The sequence below is a fragment of the Caenorhabditis remanei genome, chromosome I (genome assembly GCF_010183535.1).
Source record: "Caenorhabditis remanei strain PX506 chromosome I, whole genome shotgun sequence".
Taxonomy (NCBI): domain Eukaryota; kingdom Metazoa; phylum Nematoda; class Chromadorea; order Rhabditida; family Rhabditidae; genus Caenorhabditis; species Caenorhabditis remanei.
The window spans coordinates 6,674,564-6,694,868 of record NC_071328.1 but is presented as its reverse complement, the minus strand read 5'-3'; the positions used below and the strand labels follow the sequence as shown (position 1 = coordinate 6,694,868).

Here is a 20,305-nt window from a genome sequence, read left to right as displayed (position 1 = left end):
ATATCTATATGTTTTTCAAAAAAAAGAGGAACAAGGTTTTTTTAACCAGAAAACTGAAATAGAGAAATCATGTTTTTGTGCAAACTTTATTATAAAAATGCAATAGTTTCATTCTCCATCTCTCTATCTATACATCCTTTTTTCAAAAAGGTGTGCCTTCTGAATATCTACGTCATCACAACAAATCGAAACTAAATTTATAGCCACCTCTCGTCCGGAGGGGGCATTGAGACCACTTCTTTTTGCTATTTCACTTTTTTCTTTTTCTCTTTTTTCTATTCTTTTTGACTTTTGAAAACTCTATCCATCAATCCTTTCCAGATCTCATCAATATACGTGTCTACAGTAATCCAATATTTCTATGTATCAGAATATCTGATCCGAACAAAATTCAAAAATGATGCATTCGTCAATTACACGAACTATCTATCACAACAGCAATATCAATTTAGGACCTTCCTTGTTAAGTACGGAATGTGGAACGAAGCGATTGATAGTTTAGAGTTGTAGAGCGAGATTACAGAAGTGTGAATTTCATTTATGTACCAGTTATTAGCTAGAATGATTTTTAGATTTGGGGCTAGTTAACACCCATCGGGCATAGAAAACTGAAAACTATCTACTCTGTAAACACGATTTTTTGATAAATTTCAGACAATGAATGCGAAAGAATTAACTTCAAGCAAGACGTCGTCGGAGTCACCCTTACCAAGTGAGTTTTCAGATGATCTCTCGTCTGAAAATCTGAAATTTTCATGTTTCCAGACTGGAGTTAACCTTGGTTTTAACAATGTACATCACCGCTGTCGTCGTTCTTGTCGTTGTCTTCGAACTGCTCAAACCATCGATTTCTGCCCATTTACTGGGTTAAGACTAGAACTATTTGAACAATTTATTCATTCTTTACGGGTATTCCCGGTAATCTTTTAACGCTTTTTCTTGTTATTTTCTTCAAAGTTTTCTATCTTCCAGGTGCCTTGTGAACGAAACAAATATTTCGTTAAGAATAAAAATTTTCACCGTCATTTATGAATGAGAAAACACTGAAAAGGAAGAGGACCATAAGAAAAAAAAACAATACTTGTATTTCCGAACCGACGATTTTTATTATATTTTTTCAAAAGTTATTAATTATTGTGAAAGTTATTAAAAACCGTCGGCTCGAGTGGGTCCAATAAAATGAGCGGGAAATAGAAACAAAAAACTTGGAAAACAGAAAAAAAAATCACAGTAATATAATAAATTAAAAGAATAGTAAGCAATAATGCATCTACCCACGAAGAAAAAGTGTACCATTTAATGCATTTTTTTGCAAATTAATTCTATTCACGAATGCAAATTAATGCATTAATCTGCAGTTTTGTACAGTAATCAGAAGCACTGAGAAACTTGTCGGCGCAAAATATCGCAAGCTGAAAACTCAATGCGCCTTTAATTTTTGTGTTGTCTCCCGTAAATCCACACAAAAAATTAAAGGCGCATTGACTTTTTAGCTTGCGATATTTTGCGCCGACAAGTTTCTCAGTGCTTCTGATTACTGTACAAAACTGCAGATTAATGCATTAATTTGCATTCGTGAATAGAATTAATTTGCAAAAAAATGCATTAAATGGTACACTTTTTCTTCGTGGGTAGATGCATAAAGGAGTAGTCTGGTAGTAGACTTGGATAACAGTTTTAGCACAAGTTTCAAATTTTTGTTTTATGGAAATCGGAATAATCAATTATTTTCGCGATCATTGTCATTTTGTTCTTCTTGATCATCGCGACGTTCTCCTGGGATTCGAGGCAATTCGAATGGCTCCTCAATCTGGAATTGAATAACGTCTCCAGCTCCTCTCGGCTCTAGGCCCTCTCTATGTTCCATCCATCTGGCTGCCACCTGTTCAGGGTCCCCATTCTCAGGTCCATTGAATTGATTCATGATAAATTGAAGGAAGTCACTACCGTATCGATTCAATTGTTCTTGGAATGAGTTTTCTCCATCAAAGTGGGGGAGTAGAGAATGCAATAATCCACCAAGAAAACTATTGTCAGCAAGTACACGTGCAGTCTGCCCGTTTTTCGGATATCCACACCGACCATTTTTAGGTGGAACTGGATCCGAAATTGATGTTGATGGAATCACTTCTAGAAGTTCACCCAAACGGTCAACGTTCGGAGAACGGCCGTGGTACATTTTGAATCTTCTGAAAATATGAGAAAATAGTTATAGCACAACAAAATAATCTCTTCTAACTTCAGTGATTTTTTCAAAAATCTAGTTAATGCAGATTGTTTAGTCTAGTTTTTAATTACTCACTTCTCTTTCCACTCGTCACATTCTTCTTTATCTTTCGAATCATTCGATGTCGCAACTTTTCGTGTAGCTCCCTCCAAAAATAGTAGGGTCTCAGGCACTTTCCATATTTCTTCTGTTTGCTTTGTGTAGATTTTAACGAGTAGTTTCAGACTGTCATGCTCACTGAAAAAGGAAAATTGAAGTCAATTCTACATAGAGTTACTCACTTGTCAGCTGTGAACGAGGTCAACATCTTGCAATTCATCACTGCTGAATCCGGATGAATTTGAAGAAGATCCATGATAGCAACGACAACAGACGGGAAATGACGGATTGCTGTACAGAGTTCGCTTTCAGCTTGTTCTTTATCTTCATCTGTTTTTGCCACGAAATACTTAGCTAGAGCTACGGAATACGGCCAATTTGGAAGAAGATGCAACTTCTTGAACTTTTTCGCCGCTTCAAACACATCAAGAATCCACGTGTATTGCTTTGCCTTCAAAGCAAATACGTCGATAATGGACATCATTGCGAGCGGATCTCTGACTGGATCCAGTTTGAATATAAGCTTTCCTGTGTTCAATGCAGTTTCCCAACATCTTTTATGTGCTGCATTGAGCATGTGACGATGAAGTAATAGATAGAATACACGGTTCTCATAATCCGTATAGTCCATTCGATGACGCCAATTGAATGGTTCGAAAGTTGGAGCGGCGTGTTGATCGACGTACCAAATTCCACGTTCTGAAAATGAGATATTATGAGAATTTCACTCTGAATGAAATCGGGAGCTGGTTACACCAACGTACCAATCATATCAGCCGCTTGATTCAAATCTTCACTCATTCGATTCACATGAGCCAACATTAGAACCGAATTGAGATGATACGGAGCATCGCTGAAAATTTCCTGAATGATTCCAACATTCATTGCATCTTCGGCCATCCAGAACATTCTGCAATCAAAATAATGTGTTTTATACTTTAGACGTCAGTATTACCTTTCTCTCTGCTCATAGAATGTATTATGTTTAAGTGTGAACCAAGTATTATCTCCTTCTTTTTGCTTTTGAACCATTGAAACACCTGAATATAAAAGTGAGTTTGAAAATATAGAAACTTTCAACCGAACCGTAAGGCCTATCTGGGAACCATCTTGGCTTGTTCTTTATAATTCGTCCAGTAGCCCTTTTCCCCTGAGGCCAAGAATGTTCTTCTGGTTGTCCAGGTAATGCAACTTCCTTGAAAGCTTTTCCAAGCTTACGCTTCACTTCAGCTGAGGTGTCAAACAGTTTCATGTCGATTTTCATTAACTCCTCTAATGATGATGTGTTTCCTTCAGCTCCAGCCTTTTTCGCCTCCTTCACGTTCTACAAATTTGACAAGTAATCAATAATTTTGAGAAAAAGATCTGAACATATGGAAAGTAGTATGCGTTCAAACACAATGCTGATTTTTAGACAATTTTTAACCATATTACTTACCATAGCTGCGAGCCGAGCCAACATCTGATTCTCCGTTTCCTCAGGCTCATCTGTTCCTTTTTTCACTTTCTTTTTGTTCTTTTTCGCCTTTTTCTTATTGTTCTTTTGAGCGGATGAACTTGGTTCAGTTCCTTCTTCGTTCACTTCATCTGATTGACTTCCAGTTTCCTTCTCTTCTTCATCATCGAAAAAGGCAAAACGATTCGCCGGACCTTTCCGTTGAACAGGAACTGGATTGTCGTCTTCATCCTCCAAGTTAACGCTTTTCTCGAGTTCTTGTTGTTGATGAAGTCGTTTTATTTGACTTTTCGACATCTGAATATCAGTTATATTTTGATTTCCACAAAAACTCAAAAATATATAAGTGGATCAAAACCACAGTACCATCAAAAAACAAGAGAATAAAAAATGAATGCATATTTTTGTTTTCGAACATTTCGAAGTCATAAAGTCATCATCATTGAATTATTTGAGCAAAAGGAGAGCATAGAAGGGACTAGAATCTCGTAAAAGTTGTGTGATAAAACCGAAAGACAAAAGAAAACAGAGAAAAATCAAATCTAAAACAAAACAGAAAAGAATAATCTACTGAAAGAATTCCATAACTACAGAAATTCATTAAAACCCTAAATTATGAATCTGTCAAACTGGTTCTTGTTTTATTATTGGCCAGAATTTTATCTGGCATCCATTCCGGTTGTTTAGCTGTCAGGGAGACTTCGTCGGCAGTTAATTTCGAAGATTTGAACGAGGAGAGTTGGAGAATTCCGAGGCAACGAGTGGTGTCAGACGAGATTACCTAAAGTTCCGAGTAAAATCTTCAGATCTTTAAAAAGACTGGTCACCTTTCCAACTTTATTTTTCTTTTCATCCAAGATATCGGCTCCAATTTTCACCTGTCCTTCGCATTCAAATGGAAGAATTCGGCGACGAATCACGCCTGAAGTCCAGAAATGAGATCTTCCTATTCAAATGTATTCTAACCTGTATGAGCAGTTCTTGCGGTCAATTCTTGTCCAACATAGCATCCTTTGTCTAGTGAAACCATGTTGAGAAGATCGCCATTAGCCTGAACGGATAAATATTCAAAATCAGATTATTTGAGTTTATTTTAACTCACTTGGAAAGGCAACAAATCTGCCAACTCATCGGCTCCTTCTGCAATTCCAGTTGATCTTCGCAAGTTTTCGTATGCTTCCCGATTTTCACTAATTTCTGAAGACGGAGGGTTTCCGAAAATTCGAGCTCCGAAGCCGGCAAATCGAGGATCTCGATGTTCTGAAATGTAAATTTATCTCAATCGGAAAGGTAAAGTGGACTGTAACATACCATGCTTGTCGGATGGGTTTTGCTCGAAAAACACTTGATCTGATGTTTCACTAATCTCCACACGCTTTCTCAGTCGGTATTTCACTATTTCCTTCACTAAAACGTCCTGATTTCCTTTTGAACATTCTAAAAAGACGTCGTCGGTTCCACGTCTCCATAATAGAACGTCTTCAACGATTCGACCTTTTGTGTTGAGTAGAAACGCAGCGAGACCGTTTTGTGACTGGAGTTTCCTGAACACGAAAATCAATAATTGACCTATTCTGTGAGAATCAATAATGAGCTTTTTCTGTGAAAATCAATAATGGGCCTTTTCTGTGACCAAGAAATCAGCGAAAAACCCAGAGTTTGAGTTTTTCGCTGATTTCCTGGTCACGGGAATCGAAAAGAACCAGCTATAAACGTGTTTCTCTACATCCGGAATAGGCCCATAACTTATAAAATGATAATTCGTAGTTTTAATGAAGCCTCAACAGCATGTTATTTGAACTTGAGATTTGAAACTCACGTTACATCATTTGTGATCAACCCTTGAAGAAAAACGTTTGTGTCGGCGCCGTGGAGTTTCAGAAGAACTCGATGTGGTAGTTTTATCAGTCGTTGTGATGACATTTCTGAGGAATTGACTTATTAATTGAAAAATGAGAGAGAGAGAGTGGGGTAACCTTTCGCAATGAAAGGTATTATTGAGTGCACTTGTTGCTAAAACGTTCATATGGCCGTCCAATAAGATTTGCAGGCCACCTTTTTTCTTCCATTGACAGAAGAAAAGAATTTAGAGCGCTTGCTTATATTTTTTGAACTCTGTTATTTTTACCAGGATACTAATATTTGACAAGAATCACCAGAAAGTGCCAGAATCGAGAAGATAAAAATATTTTTTTTAATGTACAATTAAGAAACATTCTAAAATTTAATAGATGGGTCCCATCACGATTACCGCCCGGGTACTGTACCTGACTATTTATTAGTTTTCGTTTCATTTTCTTACTTCTTCTGAGAAAAATGGTTACCGCTGATAAAGTGTTTGTGAATCAACCACAAAGCGCCGAACGGTTCAAAAGTTTCTGCCAGCAACTCAGCGAGTTTACACAAGCTTTGGCTGGTGAAAGAGGTAAGTGTTTGAAATCTTGAATTATCAAAGTATTGTTATAATTTTTCAGCTACTGTCGAGAAAACGATGAAACAAATGGAAACACAGCAGTTAGAAGGTTAGTTATAGTTGTCAAAATATTAACTTTGTCAAAGACGAATTTTACACTTCAATTTTCAGCTGAATTGGCTTTTAATGAACGTGTCGCCGAAGACAAAGCGAAATTCGCAGTTCAACGTGAGAATCTAGAAAAAGAGCTTCATATGTTGACGGAAAGCAATAATATACAGTGTGCACAGAAAAAAGTATGGGAAGAAAAGCAGGAGAAGGCCTTTGATGAGTTGGCGGCCGAATTGGAGAGAGACGATTTAGACGGTGCTGAGACATCGTTTGGAGATCATTTCAGCACATTGATTGATTCGATTAACAGTTTAGTAAGTTACGAAAAACTCATTTGCATGTAATCGTTACTGGGTTTTTAGTCGTACGAGTCGATGAATGATCAGTTCACCGTGTTGAAGAACAATTTAGACGAGTTGAACATTGAGAGTAAGTAAATAATTTTTGTGATCTAAACAAGTGGTGAACACTCTGGCTACCACTGAGATGCGTTTATTTCTTGAAAGCTACTATCCTCTCATTTCAGAAAAGCAGTTGAAACTTTCTATCGCTGATCAAAAATCCACTATCACCGAGATGCTAACAGCACTTACACCAACTTGTGGGGTCACATACAAAGAACGTAATGTTATCAGTACAGCTCTTCGGAATCAAGTCAGCAAAGTACGCAGTGAATATCAAACGTCCCGTCTTCAAGAGGAAGCACTTAAAGCTAAACTGTCGACTTAGAATATAGTATTCAATTATCCTGTGCAATTAAAATCTTGTGACATCCACCTATTCGCGTGTTCTCTTGTATTCCTATTTATATGTTCATTTTTTCTATCCATGGAAGTATATAATATAACATAGCATTCATTTTATTGAAAAGTGACCAAAATTAAAATGAAAGAGTTAGATTTTATTGAGAACATTTACTCAAATACTCAAACTCAAATATCCGGACTTTGACAGAATACATTATCCTCTATTGCATTTGATCTTTTTTTGCGGAAATCAGGAACGCTCAGATGCCTGAAAACAATAATTCACGCACATCAAAGAAGAAAAAATGCTACGAACTTATCAAGATCCTCCAATTTGAATTCTTTTCCAGCCTCAAGCATAGTTTCCATTTCTTTTCTTGTGAACTCTTTGGATGCCGGATAGATTGACTCGAAACTAAGTTCCTTTAGAAATTCCAAAATCTCTGTTCTTGATGAGTGATCCGAATATGAAATTCTGATTATTTCCCTAGAAATATATATATAAATGAATGTTGCAAAAGTTTATCTACCGTTTCTCATCAGTAGCAACTCGTGTTCCAACGAGATGATGCAGAGCAGAGAGATCAATGATTACTGAGTTTTCAGACACAGGAATTCTGAAAGAAAATATGATTACTCCTTCTCCAGAATGAAGTACTAACTTGAGAATATTATGTTCTTTCTTCACAACTTCAATTTTTCGGTTGCTTTTTCTTGTTTCTATTTTCTTTTTGAAATGATTCAACAATTCGGCGATTTCCAGTTTCTCCTTGTATATAATGATTGGTTCCTTCAGAATTCGACTTGTCTCTTCTAACAAGGATTCTCTACCGAGACGATGAAGTGGGATGAAAATATTTTTGTCTCGTTTAGCTTTGATTTCTTTTATCAATCTGAAATATTTATTGACTAGAATGGGATTAATACATTAGTTTATCTCTTACTTTTTCTGAGCTGATTTTCTTGTAGGAAACTCTTGATCCAGTTTGAAGTAAGTGTTATCCAAATAAATTCTTGCCAATCTAAATTCGGACAGAAAATTTAATGGACCATCTAATCTATTCATGAATGTTTTATCAGCTCGAAAATCGCCAGTACAAAGAACTGGACCGCCCGCGAATTCCTCGATGAGATATCCTTCGAATAGAAACATAACTGATCCTGGACAGTGATTCGCATCGAGAAGAGTTACTTGAAAACCTTCGAATCTGTGTGGGCGCATGAGTTCTAATGGGCAAATGGTACCATCCAGAATATGTTTTGGATCCACCCTGCAAACCAGAAATTGTGAACAAATTGAAAAACAATAATTTAAATTGGAACTAGACCTTGGAAATACATTAATTTCAAACCAACCCACCCCATTATTTTTGGCAAAATAAGCGCAGTCTGCGGACTACAGTAGACCGGCCGACCTGCAGTCAAATCCAGTCCACGAGTATGATCAGTATGTGCATGAGTTAGGAAGTGATAGGGACGTTTTGACCTTTTTCTGAAATAGAAAGTAAATAGACCACAAAAACTTAATTCATGACAAATTGGTACTTACATGAAATAATCTACTGCAATTGAACTTCCTATCTCAATTTTCGAATATGGTTTGGCACACATTGTGTCTTCTGAATCCGCAGAAGATGATTCTGCTGGCACCTCTACTACTTCAGACGGTTTTTCTACAATATTTACACGTGGAAGGCTCCGATTCATAAGCTCAACATGTGGATGATTTACTGAGGTTCTTCTTTCCATTTCGAACTCCTTGAAATTTTTCTTATCAGTAAATAGCTCCAACATTCTTCGACATGTTTTCTGATACAAACGGAATTGTGGATCGTTACAATTATTCGGAACAAGATAAATTCCTCTGTTAAAACGAGTGCCATCCTCATGAAGATCCAATGTTGTGGTCAGGTTTCCGTAGACCGATTTTTGGGTAGCATGTATGTTTTTAACAACCACAAAGTCTCCAGAATTCAGCGTTTGCAATACGTTTTGATGATTTCCGTATACAGCAATTTCTAATAAATAATGTTTTCCATAGTGTTCCACTGCGTGCCCAATATGAGAATCTGGTTCGACAATATAGGATTTGAAGATTTCTGTGGTGACATAAAACATTGTGTTCTCGTTTGATTTTTCACTGAAAAGTTCATTTCAACTTAAGATTTTCAGCTAGATTTCTCTCGTAAAACACGAACCTCTCCGCGGCTCCCAGTTGCATTGCTCTCCACACTCGTAAGTATTTGAAGCCTCTTTTCGTTTCGACAACTGAGTGGACTTGAGCAATCAAATCGAAATAGTTTTTGAATCTGATGTAGTTTTTGTCTTCGTCCATTTGACATGGTTGAAGAAAGCTTTCCTTAAGATATGAGACCATTCTAAAAAGAAAATATTTTGAATTGCGTGCAGATTGCTCACGGTTAAAAAGAGACAAAACAATAGTAAAATGATCCTGGACAGCGAAATATCTGAACCTGACAAGTACAAGGAACTCACATGTACATTGCGAAATACATCGCTAAAAAGACAGGCAAATATCAAATTTGGCAGATGAGAAAAACACGTTTTTGTGAGAGTGCAAGAAACTGTTGCGGTATTTACAATTCACTTTATTGTAAGAAAAAAACTACTACAACCAAATAAAACAGATGTATAGTATTTACTGATAAAATAATTTTTCAGATATGAAAAAATGTCTCTTGTAGATTCTGAAACTTCTTTTTTTCGTGGTGGTTCATCGTCAATGATATCGTTGGGTGAAGTATTATCTCACTATAAATGTTCAGGTATTGTCAGATTGTCAGACTTCATAACTGTTTGAACACTTCCAGATTCCTCACAGAATCCAGTATCGCAAGTCGCTAGAAGATTAGCGGGTGTAGTAGTAAAAGATCCTTTCCTTTCTATTTTAACTACTTCTTGAGATTTTGAAGTCCCTGGCAATTGGTTGTCATGAATTTATCGATATTGGGATGTCTGAATATCAATCCTTGTATTATCGAAACAAAAAAGTTCCGACATTTTTTTCCGACGCACGAGAAATGCGCCTTGAGCTTTTGGCAACGCCCACTTTCAGCAACATGGGCGCGAGATTTTCGCAATTCAGCGCACGAGGTTGTTGGCTTGCGGTTTACAGACCTTTTTTAATGATTTTATTTGCAAAAACTATATTTTTCAATCATATTTCTTGATTTTTCCAATGAAATATCAATTAAAAACGCAATATTTACAAGATTTTTATGTGTTTTATATGATTTTTTTCTTTTTTTGTGTTGGAATCGTCGATTTTCGCCGTGTCTCTTTCCCTTCTCTATTTCTTCCATTTTTTGCATGATTTTTGTTATATTTCAGATTCAAGTAGAACCACAATCATCGTTTCAACACTCGACTCTCACGGATTCTCTGTTTTTGTGTTAGTTTGTCTCGTAACTATTGTTTTCTCTCCGCCCAGTGTTAGTTTCAGAAACGCCGATTCATTCGGACAGTTGCCGGGCACTTCTGCAGACTCTCAGTCATCAACGTCTACTAAAACAAAATGTCCAGGATTGTAGTCGTGTTAGTTGTAGTAGAAACTATTGTCTTTTCTCTCCGCCGATTATTTTCAGGAGCACGATGCGAAGCGACAATGAAGACGAACCGAGAAGGAAACAATAAAGATTTCAGTAAGAAATACGAAGCACCAGGAGGTGTATGCGAGATCACATGGCTCAAACGTTAACTGGCGTACAACCAAAAATGCCGCCCAATTCTTCAACAATTTTAATAAAAAGAAAACTACATTTATTTAGATTTCACGCAAATATATTTCCATCTTTTAACACATATTTTACTTTTTTTTTTAAATTGCGTACTTCATCTCTTCTTTCTGTCCTTCTGTTCTTCACCTTGACTTTCCTTCGTCTTTCGTTATCTTCTTCCGTTTTCTTGTCTTTCTTCTTCGCATCGTGCTCCTGAAAATAATCGGCGGAGAGAAAACAATAGTTACGAGACAAACTAACACAAAAACAGAGAATCCGTGAGAGTCGAGTGTTGAAACGATGATTGTGGTTCTACTTGAATCTGAAATATAACAAAAATCATGCAAAAAATGGAAGAAATAGAGAAGGGAAAGAGACACGGCGAAAATCGACGATTCCAACACAAAAAAAGAAAAAAATCATATAAAACACATAAAAATCTTGTAAATATTGCGTTTTTAATTGATATTTCATTGGAAAAATCAAGAAATATGATTGAAAAATATAGCTTTTGCAAATAAAATCATTAAAAAAGGTCTGTAAACCGCAAGCCAACAACCTCGTGCGCTGAATTGCGAAAATCTCGCGCCCATGTTGCTGAAAAGTGGGCGTTGCCAAAAGCTCAAGGCGCATTTCTCGTGCGTCGGAAAAAAATGTCGGAACTTTTTTGTTTCGATAATATATTAATCAAAATGTTTTGCATCTAACCTGTCTAAATCATCTTCTTTTTATTGCTTCTCCGCTTCCAACATCAGTCTTCCTGCTCAACGAATTCCTTGAAATTCTCAAAGTTAGTCACTTGTTCCAACATTCTTGCACATCTCCTTCGGAACAAACGGAACTTCGGGTCAGCGAAGTCAGCCGAAATTTGAGCGATTTCTCTGTTATAATCAGAAATGCCTCCGCCGTGTATACTCAACGTATGTATTTTATTCTTGCTACCCACATGTACATTGTGAAGAAGTAGAAAATCGCCAGAATTTGTTGTTTTTAACACTTCCTGATGATTGTCGAACACTGCAATTTCTAACAAATACTGTTTTCCGAAGTATTCAATAGCTTTTCCAATACGAGGATCTGGTGGGACGACATAGGATTTGAATGTTTCTTGTGTAATACGATATGTAGATCCTTCCCTTTCCTCTGAACTGAAATAATAATGTTTAATATCTAAATATGGTAATTTCTTACAATTTTGCTGGTCCAAAAGACCGTGCTCTCCATACTCGTAAATATTGAAAATTCTTTTGTGTTACGACAACTGAATGAACCTGGACAACTAGATTCGTATAGACATGAGAGAGAACATAGTACGTGTCGTCGTCGAATTCAAGTCCATTCCTAATACGATCTTCCAGGCTCATTTTCATTCTGAAAACATGATTTTATGTTAATAAGCAACTGATCCACCATAATCGCTCGTTTCCGCAGTGAAGAGTATTTAGTTTTTTTTTTCAATATTTTGCAGTATATTACTTTGCAAAGCTAGAAATTGAGTTTAGCTTTTTTTAAACATGTAAGTACTTGATTCAAACCGTAAATATAATTGAAAAAAAAACAGATTTGAAACAAAAAATGGAAACTTAAATTTCTCCGTGAGGAGTACACCAACTGTGTACTAGGAATTGCGCGGCCGTGTACTCCTCTCGGACAACTCCAATACAGTAGTAATTTACATAATTCCTGAAAAAAAGGAACATGACTAACTAGTAAATTAAAATATTTATTGCTTTCTTGACTCAATATCCACAATTTACGTTCAAAGTTATTCAAGATTCCTCCAAAGTGTCCAATCGATCCATTCTCCTTCCATGATGTCTTGGAAATAATTGTTCTCTCTCGTCCGAAATACTTCGAATTCTAGATGTTCTTCTCTGTTTCGGAGTCCTTGTCGGAGTTGTTGAACTACTTCTACGCGTCTTCTTCGGTGTCTCATTTCCATTATTTCTATTCCCATTTTTGTGACCTGATGCCTTTTTCTCCCGTTTCTTCTCCCTCTTCTTCTCCTTCTTACTCTGCTTTTCATGATGTTTATAGTGATTTTTATGATAAGGAGAAGACGAATAGTCGTCATCAATATCATTGGCTCTCGAAGATTTCATCAAATCCATATTGTGTTCAATGATATCCATATCTGGTGGCTTCGGATTAATATAACGGTCGTTGATGATTATGATTGAACTGGAAATAGAAAATGAATAAAATTTGATCAAACAGATTCAACTCACCGATAAGTTTGGAGCAATATAATGAGCATATTCTTAAAAAAGAAGAAGATCATTGTATAGGTAACCAGGTTATGAACAGTCATCAGATACAGTCTCGTTAATAGAAATGGAACATCTTGTAGGGCATTTGCAAGGAAAATCGCCCAGATATCCACGTCATAAAACGCCTGAAAAATCGGGAGTGGAATGTTTGAAAGTAGATAAATTTCTATAACAATTAACCTTGAAACAGCTTCTTGGACGTTGTCTTGCAAACAGTTGCTCATAGTCATTCGTAATTGCAACTCTCATTTTCCGAGCTCTCGATACAGTAAGAACGAATGGGAATTGAAGGAGACTCAACTAAAAATGAATATCATTTGATTCAAATGAAAAAGAATGTCTCAAACGTACAGTCCATGCAGTGAGTACAATCGTCTGAACTCTGCTATTCGAGTAGACAACTTTCTCTTTGAAGACATCAAAGAACTCCACAATATCAGATGATATGGCCTGAAATTCGGTTTTTTTTTCGAAAACTTCCAACGAATTCTTTAATATTCTCTCTGAATTCGTAAACTATACATACCAAGTAAGCCAACAATATCTGTGACAATTGTTCTCTCGAGATGTCACCTTTTGGTAGAAGCCATCTTCCCACAATAAGATTCACAAGAAGAAGTTGTTCGAGTAGTTGGAGACGAAGTTCACTGTTATCTTTTAGAGCTGAAAATAAGGAATTTCAGACTTCACAGATCTACCGTAATCCACATACCAACATGATGTTGTATCGTCTCAAAACCTTGTGTGCTCTTCTCCATACTTGCTCTCCAATTGCAAATTCTTGTCTCTAGAATCCAGATGGGCGGTGCTGTTGCCACGATATACAGTAAAACACTTGTGCAGAACCTACATGAAAAAAATGAGGAGACCCAGTGATTCCTGTAAACCAACCATTTTCTTTCATCCCCAGCTCTCATGATGATTGCGTATCCTCCTTCGAAAACGATGAGCAACGAGAGAAGTGCAAATCCCCAGACACTTTCTCTGGAAACAATTCATTCATTTTCTGGGTCATGGCTTTCTTTTTTGGTTTTTTGCACGTTACGTAAAAGTTCAGAAACCAATCATCACTATGTAAAATGGCTCAGTTGATAGTTCTATTTGGGGAATTACGTCCACGAAAACTTTGAAAGAAAAAACGTTTTTTAAGATTACTCTCTTATAGACTTGATATATTTATCACTAGTGAATACTTGCATATCCCTGATTACCTCTCACTTATCAATACAGTTTGTCTGATGGTGACAATCGAGTGGACAATGAAAATTCCACGCGCCAAAATGGCTCGAAGACAAGAGATGAGAACATGGGATGCATCGACACTATTCGGTCGTTTCACTTTTGCTTGATGACGGTTATTCTTAGTAATTGATACTATGGAATCCATTGCTTTATGAACTGAAAAACTGAAGATATCATTTTTGAGTGAAACCGATAGACTCACCTAATCGGAAAAGTTGGGAAAATCAGTGGAACACATCAACAACACTCATTCTCAGTCAAATTGTGAAAATGAAGAAACGCCACAAATGGGGCGGTCTCCTCTTTCTTTTTCTCTTCTTTTCTAGCCTTTTCGTCCATCTAAAATGGTCCCAAGAGTCCATCGATAAGAGATGTGTACGCCCCCTTTTGTGCCTTTTTGAAGAAATATGGACTGACACTTTTTTGTGAAAATATGTCCGAAAATTTGAAACTTTTTCTCTTTGGTTTGAATGGGAGAGAAACAGAAAAAGTTTGTGTGGGAATCCGAAAAAGGGTGGGTTTTTGAGAAAGTTGACTAAATATGGACAACATTTGAAATGATGTGGGAAGTTTTTCTGGTGGTCGCATTGGAAAACTTTGTAGTTTGAACGTATGTTTGATAGATGTGTGATGATGTTGTGTGGGAGGAAGAGCAGTTTCTGAAATAGCATGATTTATGGATATACAGATGAGAGAGTCCAAAAGTCCAGAATTTGTATTCACAGGAGGAAGCCAGGAGTGAATACGAATTCAAGAGAAAATGGAAATCTTCGGTCGGTGCTTCTTGTGTTTCAGTTAGTTTTTGAATCGGCTGTCTGCTTGTTTTGATAAAAAATTAAAGAGTTCGCTCTGTTGAATCTAAGTTAGCACTGAACTTTTTCAAGGTTTTCAACAGTCATGAAATTGTGTAGTGACTGACTAAATAACTAGAATACATTAACAACTGTCTCGCGAGAGACATGTTTCAAGTCTTCTTTGTATCTTATAGTCATTTATCCCTTGAAATTGAATAAATAAACAATTATCAGAGAACATCTTTCTGTTTATTGCAACTGACTAAGGAATGTTCCAGACGTAACTCGGTCTTTCGAATTGACTTGTATCCTATTTAGTTCTTCTCAACACTTCGATTTATGACATGTAATCCAATTTTGAAGAACGCTTCACCAAACCGAGATGTATGCATTTTAAGTCATTTCTAGGGCAAAATTGCGTTTTTAAGAAACTCAAAATCAGTTTTAGACCCAACTTTTCCAATTTTTCTAGGTAAGACGTGCAAATAAAGGTTGTAAAAGCACATTAGCAACGTTTTCTGATAAAATCTTTCCAGATACTAAATTGGGAAAAAGCCAATTTGAAAGACTGAGTTTGTCTGAAACATTCCTTGGTTAGGTAAATGATAGCTGGATCCAAAAAAAGTAAATTTTTCAAAGACTTCTTCTGTCTTTGCGCCTATTCTAAAAAGATTTGAATTCTGACTATATTGTAATACTAAATCTGTGTCTCTCCTGATTTCCTCATTGTGGTCCGAATGGTCTTTCATCTGAAGAATACTCACACTCTACTCTAAAATGACACATTTTCCCGTAGGAATTGAAACTTCAAAGTTTGAGAGTATCGAGTTTGGACTTTTTATTCTTCTCTCTAACACTGGTCTAACCGACACACAGACAGACAATTTCTGTGGAAGTTTAGAACTTGTTCGAAAAAAGAGAAGAATCGATCATTTCTTCTTGCTTTTCTCCAGGGAAATCACGTAAAAAACAGATTTTGAGAAGATTATGACACAAAACACGTAGATTCCTTCAGTTTTTATTCAGATAAGAGCAGAAAATGATATTTCTACATGGGTACACGTGAAAGGGTTGATAAGTGGACGACTAGAACAATTAACCCGAATTTAATACAACTAAAAATTCTAAACTAATACGGTGAATTCATTCCCAATTTCGTATCGAATTCAAACTTCGTTCTCCTCTGCTCCCGAGTGAACTGTCGTATCCGTCGCTTTTTGATAAGCTCATTCACAATTGCAACAAAAGAAATCCATATGATTAGGAAAGATAATGGAAGAAGTGAGAAGAGATGAGACAGTTGAACACCTCGGAGAAATGAGTAGCCGATCTGAAATTCAGAAAAAAACGTGGATTCTGGTTGAGCAGAAAAGAAATACCTGAGTAACCAGACATATAAAAACTGATGCGTCCCAATGAAGGCACTTGATCGGGAATTCATACCAAAGAGATGATAATCCGTAAACGAAACAAGATGAAAGGACACAGTAGATTACGGTAAGCTGAAACAAATGATATCAAAGGAATACTTTACCTGTTCAACTTACTTGCAATCCCATAATATGTCTGATAGTCTCTGTTGAAAGACTATCTTGTCCGATTCTTGTCTCATTGAATTCTAATTTTGGCTGAGATCCATCCGTTCCGTCCGTGTTGAAAAGACAGGAAATATCAGAGAATGCGCACATTAAATTGGAGTTGCTCATCAGTAGAAAGAGGAAAAGTAGGTTGATATAGATGGCAGATGGTACGAATTGACAGATGAATTGAGTGACTGCTTTCATTTTTTCCACTTTTGGAATCTCAGATGAATTCTGGAAATTTGGAATTTCAGTAGGGATATAAGGTATTTCCGACTCACCTTCGGAGCTATCCTTATTATCTTAGACTTCGGCTCAAAGTTCGTGAACAAGGTGCCAAGAAACAGTAGTGGAATATGAATGAACGAGGTCATCATAGTTTGAGAATGAGTAAAAATAATTGGTAAAAAGAAGAAAGTTGACATCAAAAGTGAGACAGAATACATTAGAGAAGAGAATAGAAGGAATAGAAGAGAATGTCGGAATGAAGACATTCGGTGACGAGCAGAGACTATCAGGGAAGGGATTTTTAGAAGCTGAAATAAAAGGATTACTCATCTGGATAACAGGAAGAAGATTCATCGCTTACCTTCGAGTGATCTAGTCTAAAGTCAGTTGCCAGCTCAATCAATTTACTTGAAATCTGCATAACATTACTAGTTACAAATGAATCCTCGCCGGTTGGATCTAGAAGACGACACGCTGATTCTTGCACGTCTTCTACGCATATGGATACGTTGGCTTTCGAGTAGAGAGTCGTATTGCTTGGATTACGACAACTTCCAACTACCATCACCACTTCACCATTTTCCTGTAATCATTAGATAGTTAGAATATAGACCCGAATGCAACTTACCTGCATAATCTCAACCATTTCCTCCACCGCCGCAGTCGTCGAATCCGTGAACAATCCAACCAACAGTGGAACATTGTCAACTTCTTCTAAATGAGGTCTCACATTTTGAACTCCTGTCGGAAGACGTGCGATATTCGGAATCGGACCCATTTTTGCAGAAATCATACTCATTTTTCGAAGTGAAGGAGACCCGCGGATTAATGACTCACAATCGAGAAATTCGAGATTTGATTCACTTCTGAAATCATGAATGAAAGTAATTAAAATTCTCTCTATGGATGACTCTGGACTCACAATGCGATTCGTTTCCATAGTTTTGACTTTGCTGGTTTCTGTTTCACGAATTGTTCATGAGCCACGTCCGTCTTTCTTGTGGGTGCTGCATCCTCTTCAGCCAATGAAATGTGACAATTCCAACCTGCTTCGATTCCCAATTTTTCAGCAAAAACTCGACTTCTCAACTCATTTTCTTTCGAGAAATAAACCGGTCGCACGCAGATTTGATCTAATTTTTCGATGACTGTCACAGATTTTGGAATCGGTTCATAGTGGAGAACAACGAGACCACAGAGAATATGACCAGTGAAATATTGATCAATGGCAGAACTTGCAGTTCGAACTGTTTTAGTGTAATCAGCTTCATCGAACGATTCTGTAAATAATAGGTCATCCATTCATTCAGAAGATACTTCCAACTCACCATTACTATGACTTCTCGGCAATGCGGTTTCAATTTTAGGATTCTCTTGATTCAGTGGAACTTCTATAAACTTTCCATCGACAGAACTGGCCAGTTTCGAGAAACACGGACGGTACGAAATAGCTAGACAATGTCCTGTCATTGAATGTCTCAAATAAAAATCTTTGACTGAAGATTTCAATCGTTTTGACATTGGAATAACATCACTTCCATTCCAAATATGGGTGCATGCCTGGAATATGCAATTTATTTTTTTAAAGATTCAGAAATAACTCTAGACTAACATCCACGACTAGATTCGCTGTTCCTTGGCATGCCAGATGACTGTGAAGTGACTTTGCATCATCATGTATTGTACAAAAAGCCATTTCAATTGGTGTTCGATGCTTCGTAAGTCCTGGAAGTGGAGCTTCTCCTGGTTGTTTCTTATAGAATCCCAAGATTTTCGGAGACCCTTGGAAGTTTTCAAGACTTTTTGAAGTGAACCCGAGAAGAGATGGCAATTGACACATACAACGCCGGTTGGCGGTTGCAATCGTACGGGGAACCTGGAAACTTTTTCATAGGGAAAAAACATTATTTTTCAACAAAAACCTTTCTAGAAACCACAGACAAATGATCCAGAAACCGATGGAACGGCTCAGATTGTTGACAAGAATTCAGTAATAAATTGTAAGACAATGGAAGAAGATTCGGAAGATATCTCTGCCAATTCGGATCATCCATTGATAAATTCCATTTGCTCGGTGGATATCCTTTCGAATTTATTGATGGTTCTTGATCAGATGATAGATTCATCACTTCCAGATGTATTCCAAGTGTTCCAGATTCATCTGTAAATCTTAAATCAGGAAAATAAATGTCACCATTCATATAGAATGTAAAGACTCACCAGCTTGATTTGTTGCAAAAACGACTTTCTCAATTGAAGGATGAACACATGACAAAATTCCCTTTTTATCGATGAAACTTGTTCCAGTGATACTTGATAAAATACTGACAAGATCTTTGCAAGACTCGAAATCCTCTGGTAATTCCAGAAACTTTGCTACTTCTCGATTATTCATAAACTTTACGAAATGAAGAAGAAGTGGAAGTTGAAGAATCAAAAGAGGAAGAACTGTCAGACTAGGGACAGCGAATACAAATCTGAAATTTTCGATTGAATTGTTTTTCTAGAGAATAGATAATACCTGGTACCAAAAAGATTCTCATCGTCGGAATAACAAAATCTCACAATTGTTCCGAGAATTGAGAGAACCAATGCAATTGGAATAACATAATGTTCGAATACTTTATGTATCATGTACTGTAGTTGATAATCGAATTGAAGAGGATTGTCATCTGCAGATAGAGCAACTTCCAGATGGTTTTTTATTGGGTAGCACGTGACTCGAGCCTGAAAATTATTGAAGCTGTCAAAACTTTTAAACTCAAAACGTACGTAAACAGCTTCCAGTGGTTGAACAAATCCAGATTTCTTATCCGTTTTAATATCCCAATTCAACCTATCTCCTTCTGCAAGAACTCTTCCATCAAACGTCTCACAATTACATGGAGCAACCTGAAACAACTCCATCTGTGTGTATGCTTTTTCTCGCTTCCAACTCACTTGTCCAGGTCTAAAAATGATAACATCTCCAATAACCAACATAATTCTCGGCACCTCGACCACTCTTCCATCTCGGAAACATGACTGACAGACTGCCACGTCATCAGTCACTGCTTCTAGACTTTTCGGAGTATACTTGAATTCCGTTGGCTTCGATTTCTCCAAATCCAAAATCACTTCGAACGCTTTCCGATATTTCTGTTGAAATGCTGTCGATCTGATACGATTTTGCCATACTTCCAGAAGTATTGTGTACAATAAAAGTAAGATGTACACTGCAGATGTTGAGAATGTTATACGATTTTCACTGGAATTTAAAAAAAAGTTTTTCAAAAATACGGAAAAACTCACATATCTACTGAACCAACGACCAAAAATATCAGTGATATTCGAATGAATAAAAACGTCCGAGTACAAAAATAATGAGAAAATGTGCATACTTTATTGGGTCGATGAGCGTCT

The 20,305-nt window shown here is 36.8% G+C and overlaps 7 protein-coding genes across 7 annotated transcripts; 2 read left to right on the top strand and 5 right to left on the bottom strand.

The window, feature by feature from the left end:
• Positions 1–397: 397 nt before the first annotated feature.
• Positions 398–871, top strand: GCK72_001271 (uncharacterized protein; the record flags this gene model as incomplete). The annotated part of the gene is made up of 3 exons (XM_053722896.1): positions 398–467; positions 655–712; positions 766–871. The coding sequence occupies 3 exons, from the start codon at positions 398–400 to the stop codon at positions 869–871; spliced, it is 234 nt and encodes a 77-aa protein (XP_053591541.1).
• An 849-nt stretch (positions 872–1,720) lies between these two features.
• On the bottom strand, positions 1,721–4,079 carry GCK72_001270 (uncharacterized protein; the record flags this gene model as incomplete). Its single annotated transcript, XM_003111179.2, has 7 exons — positions 1,721–2,189; positions 2,303–2,464; positions 2,509–3,025; positions 3,091–3,236; positions 3,282–3,366; positions 3,413–3,650; positions 3,765–4,079. 7 exons carry the CDS (start codon positions 4,077–4,079, stop codon positions 1,721–1,723), a joined length of 1,932 nt encoding a protein of 643 aa, XP_003111227.2.
• Positions 4,080–4,395: 316 nt separating this feature from the next.
• GCK72_001269 (uncharacterized protein) lies at positions 4,396–5,705 on the bottom strand (the record flags this gene model as incomplete). Its single annotated transcript, XM_003111263.2, has 6 exons — positions 4,396–4,563; positions 4,610–4,704; positions 4,749–4,833; positions 4,885–5,042; positions 5,094–5,326; positions 5,602–5,705. 6 exons carry the CDS (start codon positions 5,703–5,705, stop codon positions 4,396–4,398), a joined length of 843 nt encoding a protein of 280 aa, XP_003111311.2.
• Positions 5,706–6,098: 393 nt separating this feature from the next.
• Positions 6,099–7,035, top strand: GCK72_001268 (uncharacterized protein; the record flags this gene model as incomplete). Its single annotated transcript, XM_003111438.2, has 5 exons — positions 6,099–6,207; positions 6,257–6,304; positions 6,367–6,620; positions 6,669–6,735; positions 6,833–7,035. The coding sequence occupies 5 exons, from the start codon at positions 6,099–6,101 to the stop codon at positions 7,033–7,035; spliced, it is 681 nt and encodes a 226-aa protein (XP_003111486.2).
• A 203-nt stretch (positions 7,036–7,238) lies between these two features.
• Positions 7,239–9,387, bottom strand: GCK72_001267 (uncharacterized protein; the record flags this gene model as incomplete). The annotated part of the gene is made up of 7 exons (XM_053722895.1): positions 7,239–7,320; positions 7,369–7,539; positions 7,583–7,669; positions 7,715–7,945; positions 7,997–8,323; positions 8,602–9,192; positions 9,251–9,387. 7 exons carry the CDS (start codon positions 9,385–9,387, stop codon positions 7,239–7,241), a joined length of 1,626 nt encoding a protein of 541 aa, XP_053591540.1.
• Positions 9,388–11,540: 2,153 nt separating this feature from the next.
• GCK72_001266 (uncharacterized protein) lies at positions 11,541–12,153 on the bottom strand (the record flags this gene model as incomplete). The annotated part of the gene is made up of 2 exons (XM_003111095.2): positions 11,541–11,937; positions 11,981–12,153. The coding sequence occupies 2 exons, from the start codon at positions 12,151–12,153 to the stop codon at positions 11,541–11,543; spliced, it is 570 nt and encodes a 189-aa protein (XP_003111143.2).
• A 405-nt stretch (positions 12,154–12,558) lies between these two features.
• Positions 12,559–14,446, bottom strand: GCK72_001265 (uncharacterized protein; the record flags this gene model as incomplete). The annotated part of the gene is made up of 8 exons (XM_003111298.2): positions 12,559–12,970; positions 13,018–13,184; positions 13,240–13,359; positions 13,411–13,509; positions 13,586–13,722; positions 13,772–13,905; positions 13,951–14,043; positions 14,271–14,446. The coding sequence occupies 8 exons, from the start codon at positions 14,444–14,446 to the stop codon at positions 12,559–12,561; spliced, it is 1,338 nt and encodes a 445-aa protein (XP_003111346.1).
• Positions 14,447–20,305: the final 5,859 nt, after the last annotated feature.